This window comes from Rattus norvegicus, chromosome 3 (genome assembly GCF_021556685.1).
Source record: "Rattus norvegicus strain SHRSP/BbbUtx chromosome 3, alternate assembly SHRSP_T2T, whole genome shotgun sequence".
Classification (NCBI taxonomy): domain Eukaryota; kingdom Metazoa; phylum Chordata; class Mammalia; order Rodentia; family Muridae; genus Rattus; species Rattus norvegicus.
In genome coordinates, this window is record NC_141536.1 from 61,568,543 (window position 1) to 61,587,111 (window position 18,569).

The following is an 18,569-nucleotide window of genomic DNA, read 5'->3' on the forward strand; positions in this document are numbered from 1 at the left end:
CTAGAGACAATAGAACAACTTTTCTATAGCATTGACACTCTAGTGAATGTCATGAATGTTCTGTGGTGATTTAAAGTATCAGAGAGGCTCTATGTAGGGTCTGTGCAAACACTTTGCTGTTTTGTGTAATTAATTTGAACATCTGCATATTTTAGCATACTTTGGGGATCCTGGATCTACTCCCTCATGAACACTAAGGGAACGACTGTACACCAATACATTTTGATACTGAGTAAGATTGTTTGTTAACAGAGAATTAGTAACAATGATACATTAGAAACTTTAACTTGCTATTATTTTAATAGCCATTTTGCTAGTTAAGTGGGCAAAATTCTAAAATTCAGACAGAAATTCAAGTAATCTAAAACCAAGAATAAAATAATCTCTTGTGAGAGGAAATTGTATTTATGTCATTTCACATTCAAAAGGGAAAAACGAGGTTAAGTCATTAAAAGCCCAGAAGAAATACCCAGCTAAATGCCATGGGCCAAGAAAGTTTCATAAAGAGCTGAAAATTAAACCTATGAGATGACACAATTCTTACCAATCGACACAAATGCCACCTGGGACCTGCCAGGACAGGCGCATGCTTCTCCTTAGCTCACCATGACTTCTAAATCCTTGATCTCAATGGCCAAGACTGGTTCCAGCCTCAGCCATACTGCTCAACATCCAACACCTAAATTCCTCTCTAACTAGTGCAGGCATGTTGAGTTGTCCCTGAGTTCACCACCACAGTCACACACAGAATAGTCTGTCAGCCTCAGGCCTGGCCTCCTTCATACTCGCTGGGGGAAATGTAAGAACTGACTAGTGTTCTTGCTGCCTTTCCCACCCCTAGGGCAAGACTGTGGTCTTCCACCATTAAATTTTCCTTAATAGTATTCCTATGACACAAGCTACCTAAGAGACTGACTGTCATGTGCGGAATGGGGGGAAGGACAGAAGGCACGATGGACAAAGCACATAGGTCAGTGCTAGGCTCGATGGAGAAATGCTTCTGCCATCACATAAAAGTGTGAGGGAGACCACAGAGGGGTTTCTCGCTGATTTGAAATGTCGCACAGGGTACTGGGCTCATTAAGCCACAAAGTCCAGGAATAAAATCCTATGCACGTAATTACTCTGAGAGGATAAACAAGCCCACAAAGGGGATTTGCCTGAGCTGCCGCATGCCCGTGTGGGAGGAAGCAACGGTGGAGTCAGGGACAGGGCCTTGGATATCTGTGAGCAAACGGTTGCTTTTTATGGCTACCATTTCCTGAGCGCCTGTTACCTGGTAGGCACTTCACTGAGCACCTAGCAGTTTTTAGCTCATTAACCCTGACTATCTTAGGAGGTAGGCATTAACCCGTCCATTTTATAGGTGAAAAAAAACCAGAGAGCATGGCTTGGTCAAGTTATATCAAGTCAGAGAGAGGTGGAACTAATGGGTTGACTTTCACTATGTTATGGAGGCAATGCTGGTGACTGGCACCCAGAAATCACACCTTGATTAACATTTCAGTGTGCAAATCCACTTAGAACATGAACTTGCTACCTCGACCAGGCTGATTCATAGAGATCTATCGGCCTCGGTCTCCCCAGTGCAAGGATTGGAGGCAAACCAAACCAAACCAAACCAAACCAAACCAAACCAAACCAAGCCAAACCAACAACAAAACCAGCTGTAAAGTAGGCTGGGAGGAGGAGCATTGCATCTTTTGAGATAAAGGAATTCAATAGTACCCCTTAGTAGAAAAATCCACAGACAACTTTTTAAAAGCCATTCAGTGGCAGAGTCCTCAAAGCTTTTCCAAAGGCTAGAGCAGCATAGGAGAACATCTGAGAGATGATGGTCTGGGTAACATATAACCTTAAACCTACCCTCAACCTGAAGACATCCTCTGAGGTTCTTCTCCCTATCTCTATACTTCACATTCCAGTGTCTATCAGAAGACTTACAGCCCGTAAGGAAAACAGTATACATAAAACACTCAGCACAATGTGGGCACAGAATCCTCCCTAGTCATATGCTAATTATCATTAATATGGCTATGTCTTGGCCCACTCTTCTGGTACTATGACAAAATACCACGAACTAAGCACTGTAAGTTTATTTCTCTAATTTTGGAGACTGTGAAATCTAGAATCAAGTCATTTAAAAATCTGGTGTCTCAGGAGGGCCCATTTTCTATATGGCACTGCTATCTGGTGAAGGCCTTTGTGCCCTGTCAGCTGAAACTGAATTCATTATGAGTTTTGGAGGGGACCTTCAAACTACAGCATTCCACCTCTGGTTCCCCAAAACCTCATACCCTCACATGCAAAATGCATCCATCCCATTCGACTTGTGTCAGAAACCTTAGCTTATACCGGACTCAGAAGCCCAAAGCCCAGAGTCTCATCCAAATCAGATGAGTGCAATAGAAGGCCAGACAGTGCTAAAACCGGTCTCACATATGTGTCTTAGCTCTGCCTGAGGCCAATTCCCTGAAGCTCCAGGTCTGTGGAATCTAAATGAGTTATTTCCAAAATGTAACAGTGGGACAGGTCTGCACAGAGGAAAGAGGCAAGGGGAGAGAGTCAGGGCTTTGCTTGCCGCACTGCAGCTCGCACAGGTTTGTGCTCTCTCAGGCTGGCATACAGGAACTGTGCAATTTGGATATCCTGAGCCGACCCTCTGTCGTCTACTAGGAGCTCCCTGCAGTATCCCTGACCCCACAGTTCCTCTGGGCAGTGTTGCAGTGGTAAAAAGCTCTGCCTCAGCCCCTCTGAAGTCAAACATCCTTAGGACTCTGTAGGAAATCATGACCCTAAATTAATGTCCTTAGACTCTGCTTAGAGACCAAAACTAGCCTCATTGGACATTGCCAAGGCTGACCCTGCCACTCTCCGGATGAGGAGGATCCAGCTACATCTGGGCCTACTTGAGCAAGGCTGAGGATAAGGAATCTACTTTTGAATTTTCCCAGAAAGAGAAAAAAAAAAACACACATATTTGATTTTTGTGTGTTACTAGATAATGTTATTAGGATTGGCCCCAGAGTGTTAAAAACTGTCTCACATATGTGCCTGGCACACAGAATATAAAATGCTTACCGAGTAAGCTCTATGTGAGCAGCCACCCTTGTCAGAAAAATATGCCACAACAAGAGAATTTTTCCTGAAGCAAATAAAGAGGAATGCCATTAAAATATAAATAATAACCTTTGTTGAAGTCTCAAGGGCATTTGCGGCTATACAAAATTATTCAGTGTACGTACAAAGTCTTTTACATCCCGGTTGCTTTCCAATGCAAAAATGTTGTGAATAAAGGTAGTTAAGAGAGGACTACAAGTTGGAATAGAAAGGACTGAAGATGGGGAAGTTTGTGAAGGTGATGGGCTCAGTGAAGCATAGCCCACAGTTTATGGGGTGGGAGTGCTGTTTACAACACGTCCCCAGCAAATCATGTTAACCGGTCAATCCTATGTCAGGTCCACTTCCCCCTCCCGGAAGCAACAACGGCAGCTTTTAAAAGCAGAAGGCATGGCGGCAAAAACTCAGCATCCTTTTCCTTGAAGCCACTGCAAATGGTCAGATGCCTCAGAAGTTAGCTCCGAGTGGAGACAAACGTCTCAAGCGCCGTTGGCTTCACCTGGCAGGTGGCTCCTGTCATGCGCAGTGTTTATGAGCAGAGATAGAAGCTGTTTCAGTTTTGAAATGTCCTCTGAAAGTCTTCATGATATATGAACATTTCATGAATATATGAGCTTTAGTATAACGGTCTGTTCTCCTCAGACAGATGGGGCTCATTTATGTCCTACACGATTGTACCCCAGAATTTCAGGCTTAAGATGTTTGTCATAAACACAGTTAATCTATTATTTTATGAGCGTCACTAAATCTTGGCTTCCTGGATTTGAATAGATGTATACCAGATTTATGGTGGCACTTGTCGGCAAGAAACGATCATTTCCCTCTATCTGACAGCGCAAGGTCCTGTTGCTGGATACAGACGGGGGAAGGCACACTCAGGAAGGCCTTGCTGGTTAACAGATGGAGTGCAGTGGCAGTCAGTGGAAAACTTGGCTCCATTTATCACAACACATAAAAACTACTAAACACACAGGGGGACCCATAAAAAGGAGGAGCCTTTGCCAGAAGCACTCTTTGACAAAACTGAAGTTGTTCCTTCATGAGGCGACCCGGGCAAACATAAGCAACTGAATGACAAGCCTTCCTGGGCACGTTCACTGACCTGTGTGTGAGGTGATAACAGCTCTCGGTTCACACCTAAGGAGTGGCCCCCACCCAAAACTATCACATGCCGACAACCAAGACAGCTCAGATGAGCTGCCCTGAGGTGCTCTGCCCTGAGATCTCCATTGCCATCTCATAGTCTCCAAAGGTCATGGGCGTGCAGCAAACCAAAGAGTCCCCATGTCCCCACTGCCAGTGTCTTCAATGGAATGTTTTAACAAGAGCTTGAAGATGAACAAATGTAGCCTTTGGGAGGCAGGGAAAGGTTTATGCTGTACTGCAGAGTCCTTTCCAAGCGTGGCCTCATCTCAGTCAGCATTGTCTGTCTCTAGACATGAAGAGTCTTACAGTTGTCAAGCTGGGCTTTAAGAACAGTTCTCATGTGCCATTTAAGTGAGTTGAGTGGTTTTGTTCAAATTTCTCCTTAAGTTAAAAAAAAAAAAAGCATCACCTCCAAAATAAAGCTTCCTCCTATTCCAGTTAAACACTGCAGGTAACAGCCTTACAAGAATTCTCGGAGCATTAATAAAGCACTGTATGACGTCCCTCACACAGGTAATGGCCACTGTAAAGCAGTTTAATTCTAATTCTGGGAAGCAGTTCTTCGGTGGTACCCAGTTTGTCTCCTGGTACTCTCTCATGTGTGCAGGGGCTTAGAAGTGACTGGGATCAGAATGAGTGTGGGACAAGGAGCCGGGGCTCCCAGTTATTCCCGACTCTGCTGGGATCTGAGTCAGGCAGCTTTACTGAGGACGCTTGGCCTTTTCAATCCCAGCTTCCTCACGGTCACCATATTCTTGGAAGCAACCAGAAGGTGATGGCTATACACTGTTTATATCTCTAATTTTCACTTTTAAAATGTTGCCAGAGTGGAAAATCTTCCTAGTCATTGCTGTACCGCTGCACTGGACAAAAATACACACACTGTGTTAACTATGGTGCAGAGCAGTGGCTCTCAACCTACCTGATGCTGCCACCCTTTAATACAGTTCCTCATGGTGTGAGCATAAAATTAATTTGTTGCTATTTCATAACTGTAATAATAATTTTGGTACTGTTATGAATCATAATGTAAACATCTGATATCCAGGGTGGTGTCAGGCAACCCCTGCGAAAGGGTTGTCTGATCCCCGAAAGGGGTTGAGAATGACTGTTGGTGAGGATGATCAACTGCGTGGAAATCCTGCTTGTAACATGACTGAAGAAGAGGTATATACTATGTTAGCCCTACGTAGGGTTCCTGAAGGACCCACACGAAAACACCTGTGTGCTTGCCTCTTGTAAACCAAGCATTTTACAATGCTCCCGTGACTGTATTTCCTGCAGAACATTCCAGACCCTTTGTTTTTTGCTCTTAACTGCATTCGCACATTGGCCGGACAGTTGAAATCATTCCTTAGGCCTTCCTTTGAGAGCAACCACTCAAAAGCCTGCTTATTTAAAGTCGCTTTAATATACTTTAAATCCAGAATATTTTTCTCCACTGTGCTAATAGTTGGCTAATTTTTTTTAAAGGCCTAACAGAAAGCCTAGGATTATGGAATGTGGCCGGCTGCACTGGTCTGTTATTGGTAAGCACTAAGGTTTCCTTCGAAGGCCCTGTGAATTTGAACCTGTTACAGTGTCACAAAAGAGCCTTGGCGTGGTCTTGGGGCAGATCACCACAGGAATGGGCAGTATCTCATGGTGTCACAGCACTTGGACTCCAGGGAGAGCTCTGGGTGCAGGGTCTGGCCTGTCTGTTTCAGCTGTCTTCCTGAAGCGGGCTAATGCTTGCTGTGTTCTGACCCTAATTCTCCCCAACTACATTCCTCCTCCCTTCTCACTGTGATTCCAACGCCCACTGAAGCACCAGCAAAAGTTGGGGCAGATCCTGGGAGACCAGAAAGCTATCTGTCCGCATTTCACGTTTAATTCTACCTCAATTTCTAAGGATCGAGTGGGGCAGCTATTCTTACTCAACTTTCTTAGCCTTTAAAAAATCATGCAGTTGGAAGTTCCTATAAAAGAGACACTGGCTATTTGTAGTTTAAACCCATTTTGTTTACTGACCCGAGAGAAAGCCCCAGAGAGCTTGCCATGTCATCCTGACATTTTCATATCTGTTGGCTCTATTATGACGGATCTCTCTGTATTGTACAGACCCAGATTCAACATGAGCCAAATTAGAACTCCAAATATAACACAAAGGACAGAAATGGTTGTACCAAGTGTCAGAGTAGCAGGTAGAAAGGCTCACCAGAGCCCTGCAAGACTGTAGGTATGCATCATAGAACAGACTGTGTGCACATGTGGAGGATCACGGAGCAGTCTTCGTGAGCCTCCATGTTCCTCAGCAGATACTTCAAATCCGTACGTCACGTTCAGTGCTGTCCAGTGAACCCCTGAATGCTGCTCTCCCTCAATGCCTGGTTCTTTCTCTCCCTTCACAGTTTGCTTTCCTTTAACAAGTGTCTATGGTTCAGTTGATACCAAGAGACTGGAAGTTGGATTGGTAAACTCTATACATACAGTCTTTGCCTGCAAGCCAGCACCTCAGGCGTCAGGTGGGTGACTTACTTCTCATCCAAAACCCCAGACATCACAGACACTGCCTAAAAGCAGCTCACAGGAACTCTATCAAGAAAAAAAGACCACTGCTGGGGAGTTTCAGTCTCGTGGGATTTGACAGTCACCTGTGGCGTCCCTGTCTGTGACTCCGTTTTGGCTGGCTCTTTAGAGGCAGTGTGGTCTGACAGAAGGCCTTTCCGTCAGCTAAGGATCCCAAGTCACCGTTGCTCTTCCTGTTCTTTTGCTCACCCTGTTCTGCCTAGGCCAATCACATAGGACTTGCTTTTGTGTGTTCTGTTTTTCCCAAACAGGACTTTGAGTAAACGAGAGTTACTGACTAGAATTTGTAATAACGACAAAAACCAGTTCAAGGGCTTAGAAATAATGGTTATTATCGGCCATCCGTTAGGTTATTTAGACCAGACCCTCCAGTTGGGTAGAGCTTCTAACTTTCTCATTTGGAAATTCTATAAAACACAAAGGAATTCTTATTCAGAAACTAGCTAAACTAGGTAAAGGGGACAAAGGAAGGCACATCCAACAGGCACAACCCGGTTATGTTAAAGAGGCCATCCTCCATTGATGTTGGTGTTACATTAACCCTCATAGACACAGCGCATTGCACCTACACCGACACTCACACAAAGCACGGGTAATCTAATCAGTGCATCTGCAAATATACGTGCTTTGAGTAAGATGTCACAGTAAGTGAGGTGGTCCCAGATACAAACATTTTTCCCATTCCTGCCACAGATCTGGAGAATCTCACGGCGAGGGACTTAAATGCTGAGACACAACAGGTACTATGGGAGGGCACCCGACGCTGTGACAGGGGAAGCCGAGATTGCACTGCAGGATTAAAGACCACCTCGCATATGCCTTGGAAATGCCCTCGTTTAGATTTCTGTTTTCATCTCTCCACGCGCATCCGCCTGGGTTTTTTCCTGAACCTTAGCCTTCTTTCTTTGTTAGCATCACTGGTATCCTTGACCCTAGACAGTTCCAACAGCTCACCAGGCAAACACAGCTGCCCAGGAGGTCTCTTTGTTTCATGAACATCAGTCCTCGATGAATGCTAACATTCAGACGTTGGAAGAAAGACCTTGACTTGCTGCAATTTATTTCAACAGTCTTCCCCGGGCACCTGGTAGGCACGAGAGGCTGTGATTATAACCTAGCCTCTTCCATTTGCATTTTCTATGTCCTCAGAGCTCTGTCCTTGATTCAGTCTCCTCTGGTCTTTGGCTCTCTCTATTTCACGTTCTGTTCATTACTTTCCTTACTGTCCTTAGAGCAAACACAATTCCCAGGTGGGCCTGGGGCTTCTGAACCCTGAGCACTTTTGGCCTCCATGTTGGAGTATTTATAGAACCCACTGACTATCTGATTAGCTCAAGACACAAAATAAATGGAAGGAATGGGGTGACACTAACCTCCATTGTTTTTCTTCTTACTTGCAAGTCCTGCTGGAGGTAAAGACCACAATTCAGGTAATAAAGCCCCCGACAGAGTACTGTTTCATAAAGGCAACAATATTCTGTGGAAAATGAATGTTGGCAGGGGATGGTGGATTTTGCTCTTCCAAACGCAGGGCAACTGCTATAATTTCAAGTGCACCACAAGCTGTAATGCCAATCATGATATTGTACACATGGAAATGGTGTTTGGTGCCTATACTAACAACTGCTTTAGACACAGGTTAAATATTACACTTTATGTTTTGTCTAAACAGGGGCTTTGTTCTTTGCAAGGTTAGAAGAGCTGTGTAACAATCCAGTACTTATCATGTTTCTCTGATAAGGCAATTTGGTGACCCTAGCACAAAGAATCATTATTAACACTAAATCTGGTAGCTTAATTATAGACTTCTATGCTTTTGAAGCCAGCATCCACAGGACTTAAGCAATGTTTCCTCTGTACATAGTTTTTCATTTGAAGAGGCTTCCTGCACTCTCCTCTTACGGTAATAGATTTGCCCATCTCCAACGGCCCCAGGCAGTCATGGGTAAGCATTCTTCAGCTTCCTCTTCAAGTGCTGCAGGGATTTTGACAATCAGGAGAGAATCTGGAGTGTGTATTTCCTACAACAGTGCAGTCCCTAACGCCAGAGTCAAACATACAGAAAGGGACACGTCCTCTTAATGCCCTTTAACAGACACCGTTCCTCAGCTAGCCACTAAAACAGGATGACAAATCCATTATGGGTCCCGAGGGCAGCTGTGAGAAGGGAGCCCATCAACATCCAATTTCATAGCATCCACACTGAAAGAGACAGAGAATTTTGTTTCCCAGTGAAAGAACTCACTCAGATCTTACGGGTTCCGTATTAAAGATTTTCTTATGAGGATCCTCCACCAACAGCACATTTGTAATTTTATATTAAGGCTTTCTGTTAGGCAGTTCATAGCTCTGTAAATAATTCCTTTAAATTATCTGGGCCTATTTGTAATTCAGGGGAGAGTGTTGTAAAGGTGTTAGAAAGTCAGAATCTGTTTCTTCTGAGCTTATTTTCATATCCACGAGTGTCATTCTCTCAGAAAACATCACTCCTAACTCTTCACTGAGATTAGAGGATACAAAAAATATATATTATTAACAAGTATAAGAATCTCTTCTCTTAAAAACCTGTAACACAAACCAGACATAAAAGAAATAGAAAAGAATAGCATTGCTTTATACCCATTACTTGATTTTTGCCTGAACATGTGACCAACAGTCTTTGTTGATTTTATACATATATACTTATATATACACACATATATTTAAATATATATATATAGTACAACATGGAATGGCAACATATCAAATGTTTACATCCTATGCTCACACATGTTGCTTCCTGTGAGGGAAACATATCATATTACAAAACTAAACCATGGAGAGTAACATGCAACATTCAAGGAGGAGGGAAACAGGGTTGGGGAGGGGAGGGGGGACACAACAATGCCAAAGAACAAAAAGTGCCATTGACCTGATTTGTCAGAGCTGTCGCCTGTGCCTGGCCTGACGGAGCAGCTGGGATTAGCCTTTGCGCTGTCCTTGGAAGGAACCATTTTGGGTTTGTTTTTCGTTGCCTCTAGAGCTTTGACCTTCTTGGCATGTTTACTTCCTGTGTAGTGGGCCTCGGCCTGGCTCTACGAAGGAGAACAAATCAGGTTCATCGTTTTGCTACAAACACCAGGAAGGATGAGCATGCAGGGAAATACAATCAGTCATAGGCACCACAGACATCACAGGTCAGGGCGTGGCTGCAGCCCCAGCATCCATCTATGAGGAGGTTTCAACATATCAAACCTTGCCGGGTAGCAGAGAGCCCGTGCTGTTGAAAACCTAGAAGTCACACGAGCGGACCACAGGATCAGGACAACAGCAGGAGGGAGGTGAGACGGGTCAGCGGTGCCCTCTCACCTCGGCTCACGCCAGGGACGATTGCTTTCTCACCATCTGGCTGGCAGCATCTGTGCTAGGTGTCCTATTCACCCTGTAGACGTGGACTTCCACAACCACCGCCACTCATTAGATGAAGCCTGTCTGCTCTGTCCCTAGCTCCCTGTGGTCTCTGAGATCAACTAGGGTGACAAAGCAATGTGTCGATAAACGCTGTTGAACGCAGATGGCACTAGGTTTTGGAGACATCTACATGAACTTAGTATGCCACCGTGGGTGATCCCAGTTCCAATTATAGCTCATGCCACAAGGGAGTTAAGGACCATCCTTGATCTCAGATGTGGTTCTCACATCAAAGCAGTTAGCATCCAGTTCTCCTACATAAAGGGTGTGCAGCACTGTGACGTCAACGCTAGATCAAAGGAGGGAGAAAGTGAGACAAGAGACAACACCAAATTACAATCAACCTGGAAGACATTTAGTTAACTTACTGACATCTGGGAAGTTACCGTCCATCCAAACAAGAGCTTTTTGACATCTTGACTTACTATACATGCTGGGAAAAATAACTGTGTAAATTCATTTGACTTTACTCTGAACAGACTGAAAAATAAAAGTGTGCATGTAACAAAACCGAAACAAGACACAGTGGGTGCACTGCCTTAGTGATAAGGTGACTGTCGCGGTAAAACTAATAAAGCGCACGACCGGTTCCCTCGAGTTCCCACTCCGCTCGAGTCCGAGAGCTCTAGCTGTTTCTCTGACAGCCGCTTTCACACGCTGTCCCCTTGGCGGGTTGTTATCACTCCTGGCACACATCGTGTTCCTCGGGCCGTGCTTTCGTGGCCCACGCTAGCCCCAAGCATTCTATAGCCTAGCATGGCTTCCTGTCACGGACTCCATTCTCACTCCCAACAACCCAGTGAAATCATGACTCAACAAATTGTAACCCAACAACCAGATTTATGTGTTAAATAATCAATGAACTATACATTCACACAATTAACTTACAATCAATTGATGGGGATATAAACCACCCCACCTAGATAAGATAAATTGACCTATAGAAATCCATCCCTTAAAAAATATTCATAACAACCTGTATCTATGTAGAGATGCATGGCGAGGCTTGCTTACGTCTGCCTCCATGTTGCTTCCCCTTTCTGCTCCTCCCTTTCCTTCTAAAACCTCTGTTCCCACCTCCCTTTCTTCTCATCCAGCGACAGACCTCGTTTTATCTTGTGTCTGCCTTCACCTGCATAAGGACATCAGGTAACACACATGGGAAGTTTTATGCAACAAGATGGAGTTTTATCAGAGGATTTTTAACCTAATTATTCTTCTTATCCGTTTCCTTTAGAATCTGAGTGTGTCTAAAGATGGTCACGGTCAGCGAGGTAGGGTCAGGTCATACCCTACTTTGTTGAGGTAAGGTGTGATGCACATCCAGTCATGAGGAAATGGGCAGATGTCGCAAAGCATGTTATGGGCCAAGCCAAGCCAAAGCAAAAGGGACCGGAGGGGAGTCTTCTCGAGGAGATGTCCTAAAGTTGGCAGCCTTTGGCTGAAGAGCTGAAGGGGGAGTTACACATGAATTGGTAAAGGGAAATGTACTTTGGGTGGGAGGGTTTGGCCTAGGAAAAGCATTAGTGCTGGAATGTCAGAGGCCTGGGCATGGCTGAAGAGGGGCTTACACAGACCACTTGACAGACTCTCTACCGTAGGACGCCAATGGGAGCCAGGTGAGGGAGCGGCTTATCGCTGGGATGCAATTCTCCAGCAAATGCATGATTCCTCAGGGTCCAAGTGGAAAGCCTTTCTACCTCAGCTGTTGTTTACTTATTGACTGTGAAGGAGAAATGGACAATGAATAAGGAAGCATCAAAAACAGGGGATTGGGATTGGGGATTTAGCTCAGTGGTAGAGCGCTTGCCTAGGAAGCGCAAGGGCCTGGGTTCGGTCCCCAGCTCCGAAAAAAAAGAACCAAAAAAAAAAACAACAACAACAAAAAAAAAAAAACAAAAAACAAACAAACAAAAAAAAAAAAAACCAGGGGATTATTGGGGGTAAGATCATGAGTGAGGAGTATGACAAAAATGTTCCTGTTATAAACAGAGTAACTCAAGTTCCTGGGCGTTAGTCATGTCAGTCCTGAGTCCTAGGCGTCAATGGATCCAGTCAGTTTGCTGTTCAACCCTCAATATAGAGTGTTTCCCAAATACTACATTTGCTTAAGCCATCTCAGGCTGTGGAGTGTGTGTATATGTGTGTATGTGTGTGTATATATATGTATGTGTGTGTGCATGTGTCTGTGTAGTGTGTATGTATGTGGTATACATATGTTGTATGTGTGTGGTGTGTGTGTGTGTGTATGTGGTATAGGTATGTTGTATGTGTGTGTGATGTGTGTGTGTATGTGTGTATATGTGTGTGTGGTGTATGTGTGTGTACTGTGTATGTATGTGGTATACATATGTTGTATGTGTGTGATGTGTGTGTGTGTGTGTGTGTGTGTGTTGAAATGCTTTGCTGACTTCCCAGCTTCTTTTGTTCCAACTCAGAGCACACATGACTTCTCTATCTTGAGCGATTCAGCTCACTCGTTTCCATGGAACTGGTGACGGTAAACATCACTTCAGTGCCCATCACTGTGTACCACCTCGGGGGGGGGGGGAAGCCCTAGTTTTGCTGAATGCATAAGCAATGAGATGAAGGCAGGTGTCCTTGCTGACCTACAGTGGTCTGACTGTGAGGAACAGATGCAATGAGCCGAGCGGCCTACCTGTACCTTTGCAGTACCTCTGTACCCCGCTGGAGTGGGAACTCGGTGCTTTTCAGAGCTCTCTGGCTCAGTAGTGTTTCTCATGTGGACTAGGAATCGGATGTGAAAACATACATTGCCTTGGGAGAGTGTAATCTGGGGTTGGCTTACTTTACGTTACGGCTAACAGTACGTTGGTGTCGTCCCCTGTGTGCAGCCTTCGCCACCCAGGGCCTTGCTGAGTGTAGTTCTACTTCCTCAGGATCTTCTCACAACTATCATTTTAGCTCTTCCTTGACTTATCTCGCTCTTACTCAGAATGCTCACAGACTTCTCATATTCTTTGTCGAAGTTAAAGGAAAATCCAAGGAAAAGGGAAATGCATTATTAGACCTTCGTGTATTAGCCAGGGGAGGGGACACCGAGCATACCTGTCTGTTTCTGACTAGCTGCCAACTTGTTGCAGCTCACACTTATCTTCTGAGATATCTCAGCTGGGGGACTGCCTTGATCAGTGGGCCTGCAGACATATCCATGGGGCATTTTCTTTATAGATAATTGATTTAGGAGGCCCAGCTCACTGTGGGCAGAAACACCCTAGGCGGGAGTCCTAGGTTATATAAGAAAGATATCTGAATAGAAGCTAGGGAGTGAGTTTTTTTATTGGTTTCTGCTCTCGTCCCTTCCCCAATCTTATATGATGACCTGAGTGTGTGACCTGAAATAACCCCTTTCTTCCTCTAAGTTGCTCTTGGTTATAGACCTTATCACAGCAACAGATATCATTCTAGAACAATAGTAACAAACTAGAAAAATAAATGCAGATTTAAAGACGGGAGAGTGGAATTAATGATGATGACTAATGTCCCTGAGCACTGTTCCAGGCTGAGCATGAAGCTCACTGGAGCCTGTCGGTATCCTGTGATAGGAGGCGCTGTCAGCCAGTGTCTTGCAAATAAGAAACTATGTATAAAAGTAGGTAACTTATCGACAGTCACAGAGGACACATAGGAAGGCATTTAGTAGATATCAAGTGCTTAGATGTACATCTCCACTTAATTATATAAGCCCTGCATATACTCCTATGTTGGCCCTAAGTTTACATTGTAATTGTTAGAACTGGAAAGCTTCAAAGGCACCACACTACTTTAAATAACACAGGAAGGGATTAGACCTTAATGTCACTGAAATTTCTACAAATAGGAAATAGCTACATGATTTTGGGCAAAGGGTAAAACATTAGGTCCAGACCTTTTACTGAATAGCTAAGAAAGCTCTGAAGCCCCACTTTGTAGTTATATACTAGGATATCCCCAACTTTTTCTTTTTAATTTTGAGAGAGGCTCACGTAGCTAAGGCTAGCCTTTAATTCACCATGCAGCAGAGGCTAGCCTTGAACTCCTCGCCCTTCTGCCTCTACTCCATGTGCTAGGATGACAGGCACATGGAACTATGCAAAGTTCCAAAGACAGTTTTCAAGGCCTCTTCTATTCGAGTGCACTGAGTAGTTCAGGGTTATTTAGTGCCCTTTGGCTCAAGAACAGGATTCTTTAAACATAACTTTCAGGTACAAGATGAACAGTAATTTCCTCATTACTACTTCCTGGCATCAGCGCAGAAAGTTATCAGCATCAGTTAGCACCCGAGATAAAGATCCAGCTACGCGGTACCTCACTGCATCATGACAAGATAGAAAGGTCTCCTCACAATGTGACCTGTTTTCCCTCTGAGTTTGGGGTGTGCAGAAACAGGCATTGAGGATCCTTGGCTCCCATGGACTGGCACTTGGGGCAAGTGAAGTAGACCGCTGTGGAACAGAGAGAGTGGTAGGCAGCCCTCTCTCTCACTTGGCACACTTTCCTGCAGTGTTCTTGATGAGTGGCACTTGCTGTCCCCAGTACTTTATCTGACGTAGTGTCAACAGCTTCTGCTTCCTGGGCAAATCTTCAAGTGAAAGTGAGACACTGTTAAATTGCAACAGCCCTGACCCCGCTTCATTAGCAAGGAAGCGCCTTAACTGAGGAGTGAAAGAAGCAAGAAGGGGAGCCAGGAAGCTGATGGTACCAGGCGGCTGCCACAGTCAAACACTGTCAACAATGGACCTGCTTGGCCACGTTGACTTTCCTTACAGTCCCATGACTGAGCGGCCAGAGGTGGCTGGCTCCTGCAAGAGAGCTGCTGTAATCCCCCTGGCACTGACCAATGCTTGGGGATATGGCTTAGCAGTAAGGCACACGCCTTGTTTCACAGGGCTTGAGCCTGAACAGTCAAAAAGGAGGAGGAAGAAGCAAGCCCCTGTGAAGAACTGGCAGGAACAGAAAGGGTTACTGGAATGACCACCCTGACCTCCATCTAGGAATTGATGGGAATCTGGCCTCATATTTTAGGGACCACTTCTATAGTCCCCAGAACACCCACTATCCAACTGGCAAACGGCTTTCATGGGAATGTAGGGATACATTTTTTCCCCCATTAATTCCCTTTGGTGTCAAGTCCCTTTGATTTCTCCAATCCTCAACATTTCTCAGAACCTCACTGGTCCAAGTAAAAAAGATAATGAATTAGACAAGGTTTTGACTTGAAACAAAAAATGTAACGAAGTATTCCCAGTGAGACATTTTACTATCTAGTGTGTGCTCACCTCTGGTGTCTCCTGAGTTCTAGTTTCTGCCTCAGAGAGGAAGATCTGCCGTCTCCAGTCATGGTGCAACACTGGGTTCAGAGTATATGGAAAGGCAAACTCAGAGTGCCAGGCAAGTGCCCAACGCTCTGCTTACAGAACTGATCTTTCTGTGTTTAAAGAAATGAATAAAGCTATTTTCTTGATTAAAGAAAACGCATCTACAAGATGGCATCTCTTTCTCTGCTACCTTCGGTGTCAATGTGGTCAGCAGTGTTACGAGGGAAGCAGCAAAGGTCAGTTAACTTCAGACAAGATGGCCTTGGTACAGGCTGGTATGGCTATACAGAGTGGTCAGATAATTTACAAAATAATAACAACATATTCTAAATAAAAATCTAAAATGCATGCTAGATAAACCATTACAAATAGACTGGTAAACTTAATTGTCCTAAAAACAATTTGACTCATGCCATGTGTTGGAGAGTGTGATACTTTTAAAAATAAAGACGACCCCCTTCCACCCGGCCACACACTGAAGATCAGGAGGTAGAAGAAAAGACATGCAAACCACAAGCTGAAGTTCAATGAGAAAAACAACCCAGAGCAAGAGGATGGAGAATATCGAGGAGGGTGGAGGGAGCAACTGGGAACTAAAGGAGTCAGCGAATAGAAAAGAGAATTACAGACTGTAGGGGACCTCGGAAGCTCCTCCACAGAGGGAGCGAGGCTTGGGCCCTGTTTCTGGGGCAGGCTCTGAGGTGGTGGTGCACAGGGGGAGACACTCTGGGGTAACTGGAACAGCATGTGACAGACAGCACATCCTTCGAACTACAGTGTGCCCTGGCTTTGAGCTTCTCTACAACACACTGATCCAGAGAGGACAACAGAGAAATGCTGAACCATTACCTTCAAAGTTATGTCCCTTGTAAACGGAAGCCATTACAGCGCTTTTCAACTGCGCATCAAATGTCCGATTAGTAAGCATTTTGAATAGAAAGAGACTGTGACATTAGATGTGGCTTTTACATTATAGATCGTATCTATCTGAGATAAAATCATGACACTTTGAAATCTATGAACATGTTACAAAACAAATTAAAACTTGCTGAGTAGAAGCCAAATAATTTCTCGAATCTCTCTGCCTTATCACAATGTTTCCCCACAAAACTCTTTTTACTAGTAAAAACCCTTTTGTATGTATTTTTGAACTGATAAGATTTGATCCTTCCAGAGACAGGGCCGCATTATGAGAAACGGAAGATGTACTCAAGAGAAAGTCTTAACTCAGTTCAAAGATGGCTAGTGAGCCTTTCTGCTGATATTGGCCATTTTATTGTCTGCAATATCAATAATGATGTATAACTGGCTTTGGTAGACATCGCACTCAACCCTTACTTACGGGAATCTGTTGAAATCAAAAAAGTTCAGACAAGATTATGACCATTATGAGTCTTTTAGTTTAAAGAGACTCAGTGTTTTTGCTAATTTCTAAGATCTAGCCAGTGAAACAGTTGTGGTTTCTATGATCCAGCTAATTCCATCCATATTTGTGACTCCAGGGGGCGCCACCCACATATAGTTCATCATGGATGCTATCCTCCAGGCCACATGTAGTGAACCAGCAACCTGTGTAAGGCGTTCTAGGCATCCTCTGTATAGTGCAGAAAACGCCACATGAACTCCAGAGTTTTCTGTATCACTAAAAGGAAAAGCAGTGGCTCTCTAGGAGGAACAGGATGTGCACACTAGACTGTTAATTCTCTCTGGGCCCAATTTAAATTCCATCAAATATTAGAGACACAGTAGAGTTCTCGGGTCACAGCTGCTTCCGAATGCTACTCTTCGACACCCCAGCTTTACAGACCGCCGCGCTTTATTCATTTCAGTGGAGGCAAATTAATCCATTTCTTAAAGAGAAAAAAAGCAGAGATCTTTATGCAGTTCAAAGTAATTTTTCGAATATATTCCATGAGTCACCTGTGAGCCTGGATGTCTACATTTCTGCTTGCATAGGAAGCTGCACATAAGCACACTCATGTGCACATAAGACCTTCTACAGGTGACCCAGGCACTGCAGCTTGAGTTAATAATCAGCAGAGAGATGCGGTGAGGAGACCGGCTTGTGCCCCTTAAAGAACAAGACGGTGGCTTCTCGAAGTTTCGAGGGAGCAGACTCAGTCAATTCCCTCAGTTTCAGACTTCACTTTAGTCATCTGAAGGCGGTTTATTAATTTGGGATGATTCCTAGCAACCTTAGCGTCTTCCCTTAGAGATCCAAACTCATACCGAGTTACCCACTTAGGGTTGATAAGGGCAGGATAAGAGGCTCAGTCATTTGGGAGCTCCTGTATTAACTGCTGTCTGACTGCAAGTCCTTTCATTTGGTCAGTTCTGTTCTCTCTCTTGCCCAGCTCTCCGTTTCATTTCAAGGTAGGTCATAATTAAAACTTATGTCCATTAAAAAAAAAAAAAAAAAACAACGATACGCTTTGGCTAAGGTAGAGGTCAACCCAGATGATTCCAATCTCACTTCTGTTTGTAAACAATGGAAATCACAGAGCTTGCGTTTTGAAGACAGTTTTCTCTTACCAATCAAATGGTAGGACACTGGTGTGACTTCTTCAGTATAGGTCTTCAGCATTGCATCTCTGATAAATATCATTACAATTTACCCAGGGGTTTTCAAGTGTCTGAGATGCCTATTCTTTAAAAAAAAACAAAACAATACAAGAAGAGTGTTCACTCTGCAATTTGCACTGCCGTCCTGTAGTTTTTGAGGGATGCTTATGCCGTCTCCTGTGTTGGGGGTCAGCTCCTGAGCACCATAAGCGTGTAAGCGAATACCTCGTGCATAAGTGAATTCCTAATAAATGTCCAACAGTTTGACTGGGGGGAAAGTGAAGCAATAAACCCTGGTGGGGGGGGTACTCTCCCACGCTCAAATCAAAGGGAAATGGCTAATTCCCCAGAGGATGTACTAAATAAGCCATTCACTCTAAATGACTATATCCAGCATGGGAAGGC

At 44.3% G+C, this 18,569-nt stretch overlaps 1 protein-coding gene across 29 annotated transcripts in view; it reads right to left on the reverse strand.

The window, feature by feature from the left end:
- The window catches only part of Zfp385b (zinc finger protein 385B), a 372,515-nt gene that overhangs the window by 31,970 nt on the left and 321,976 nt on the right, over nt 1-18,569 (reverse strand). For all 29 annotated transcript variants that reach the window (NM_001433355.1, NM_001433354.1, NM_001107736.3 and 26 more), the window contains 1 exon segment: nt 9,746-9,908. In NM_001433355.1, coding sequence (NP_001420284.1) covers nt 9,746-9,908 — 163 coding nt within the window.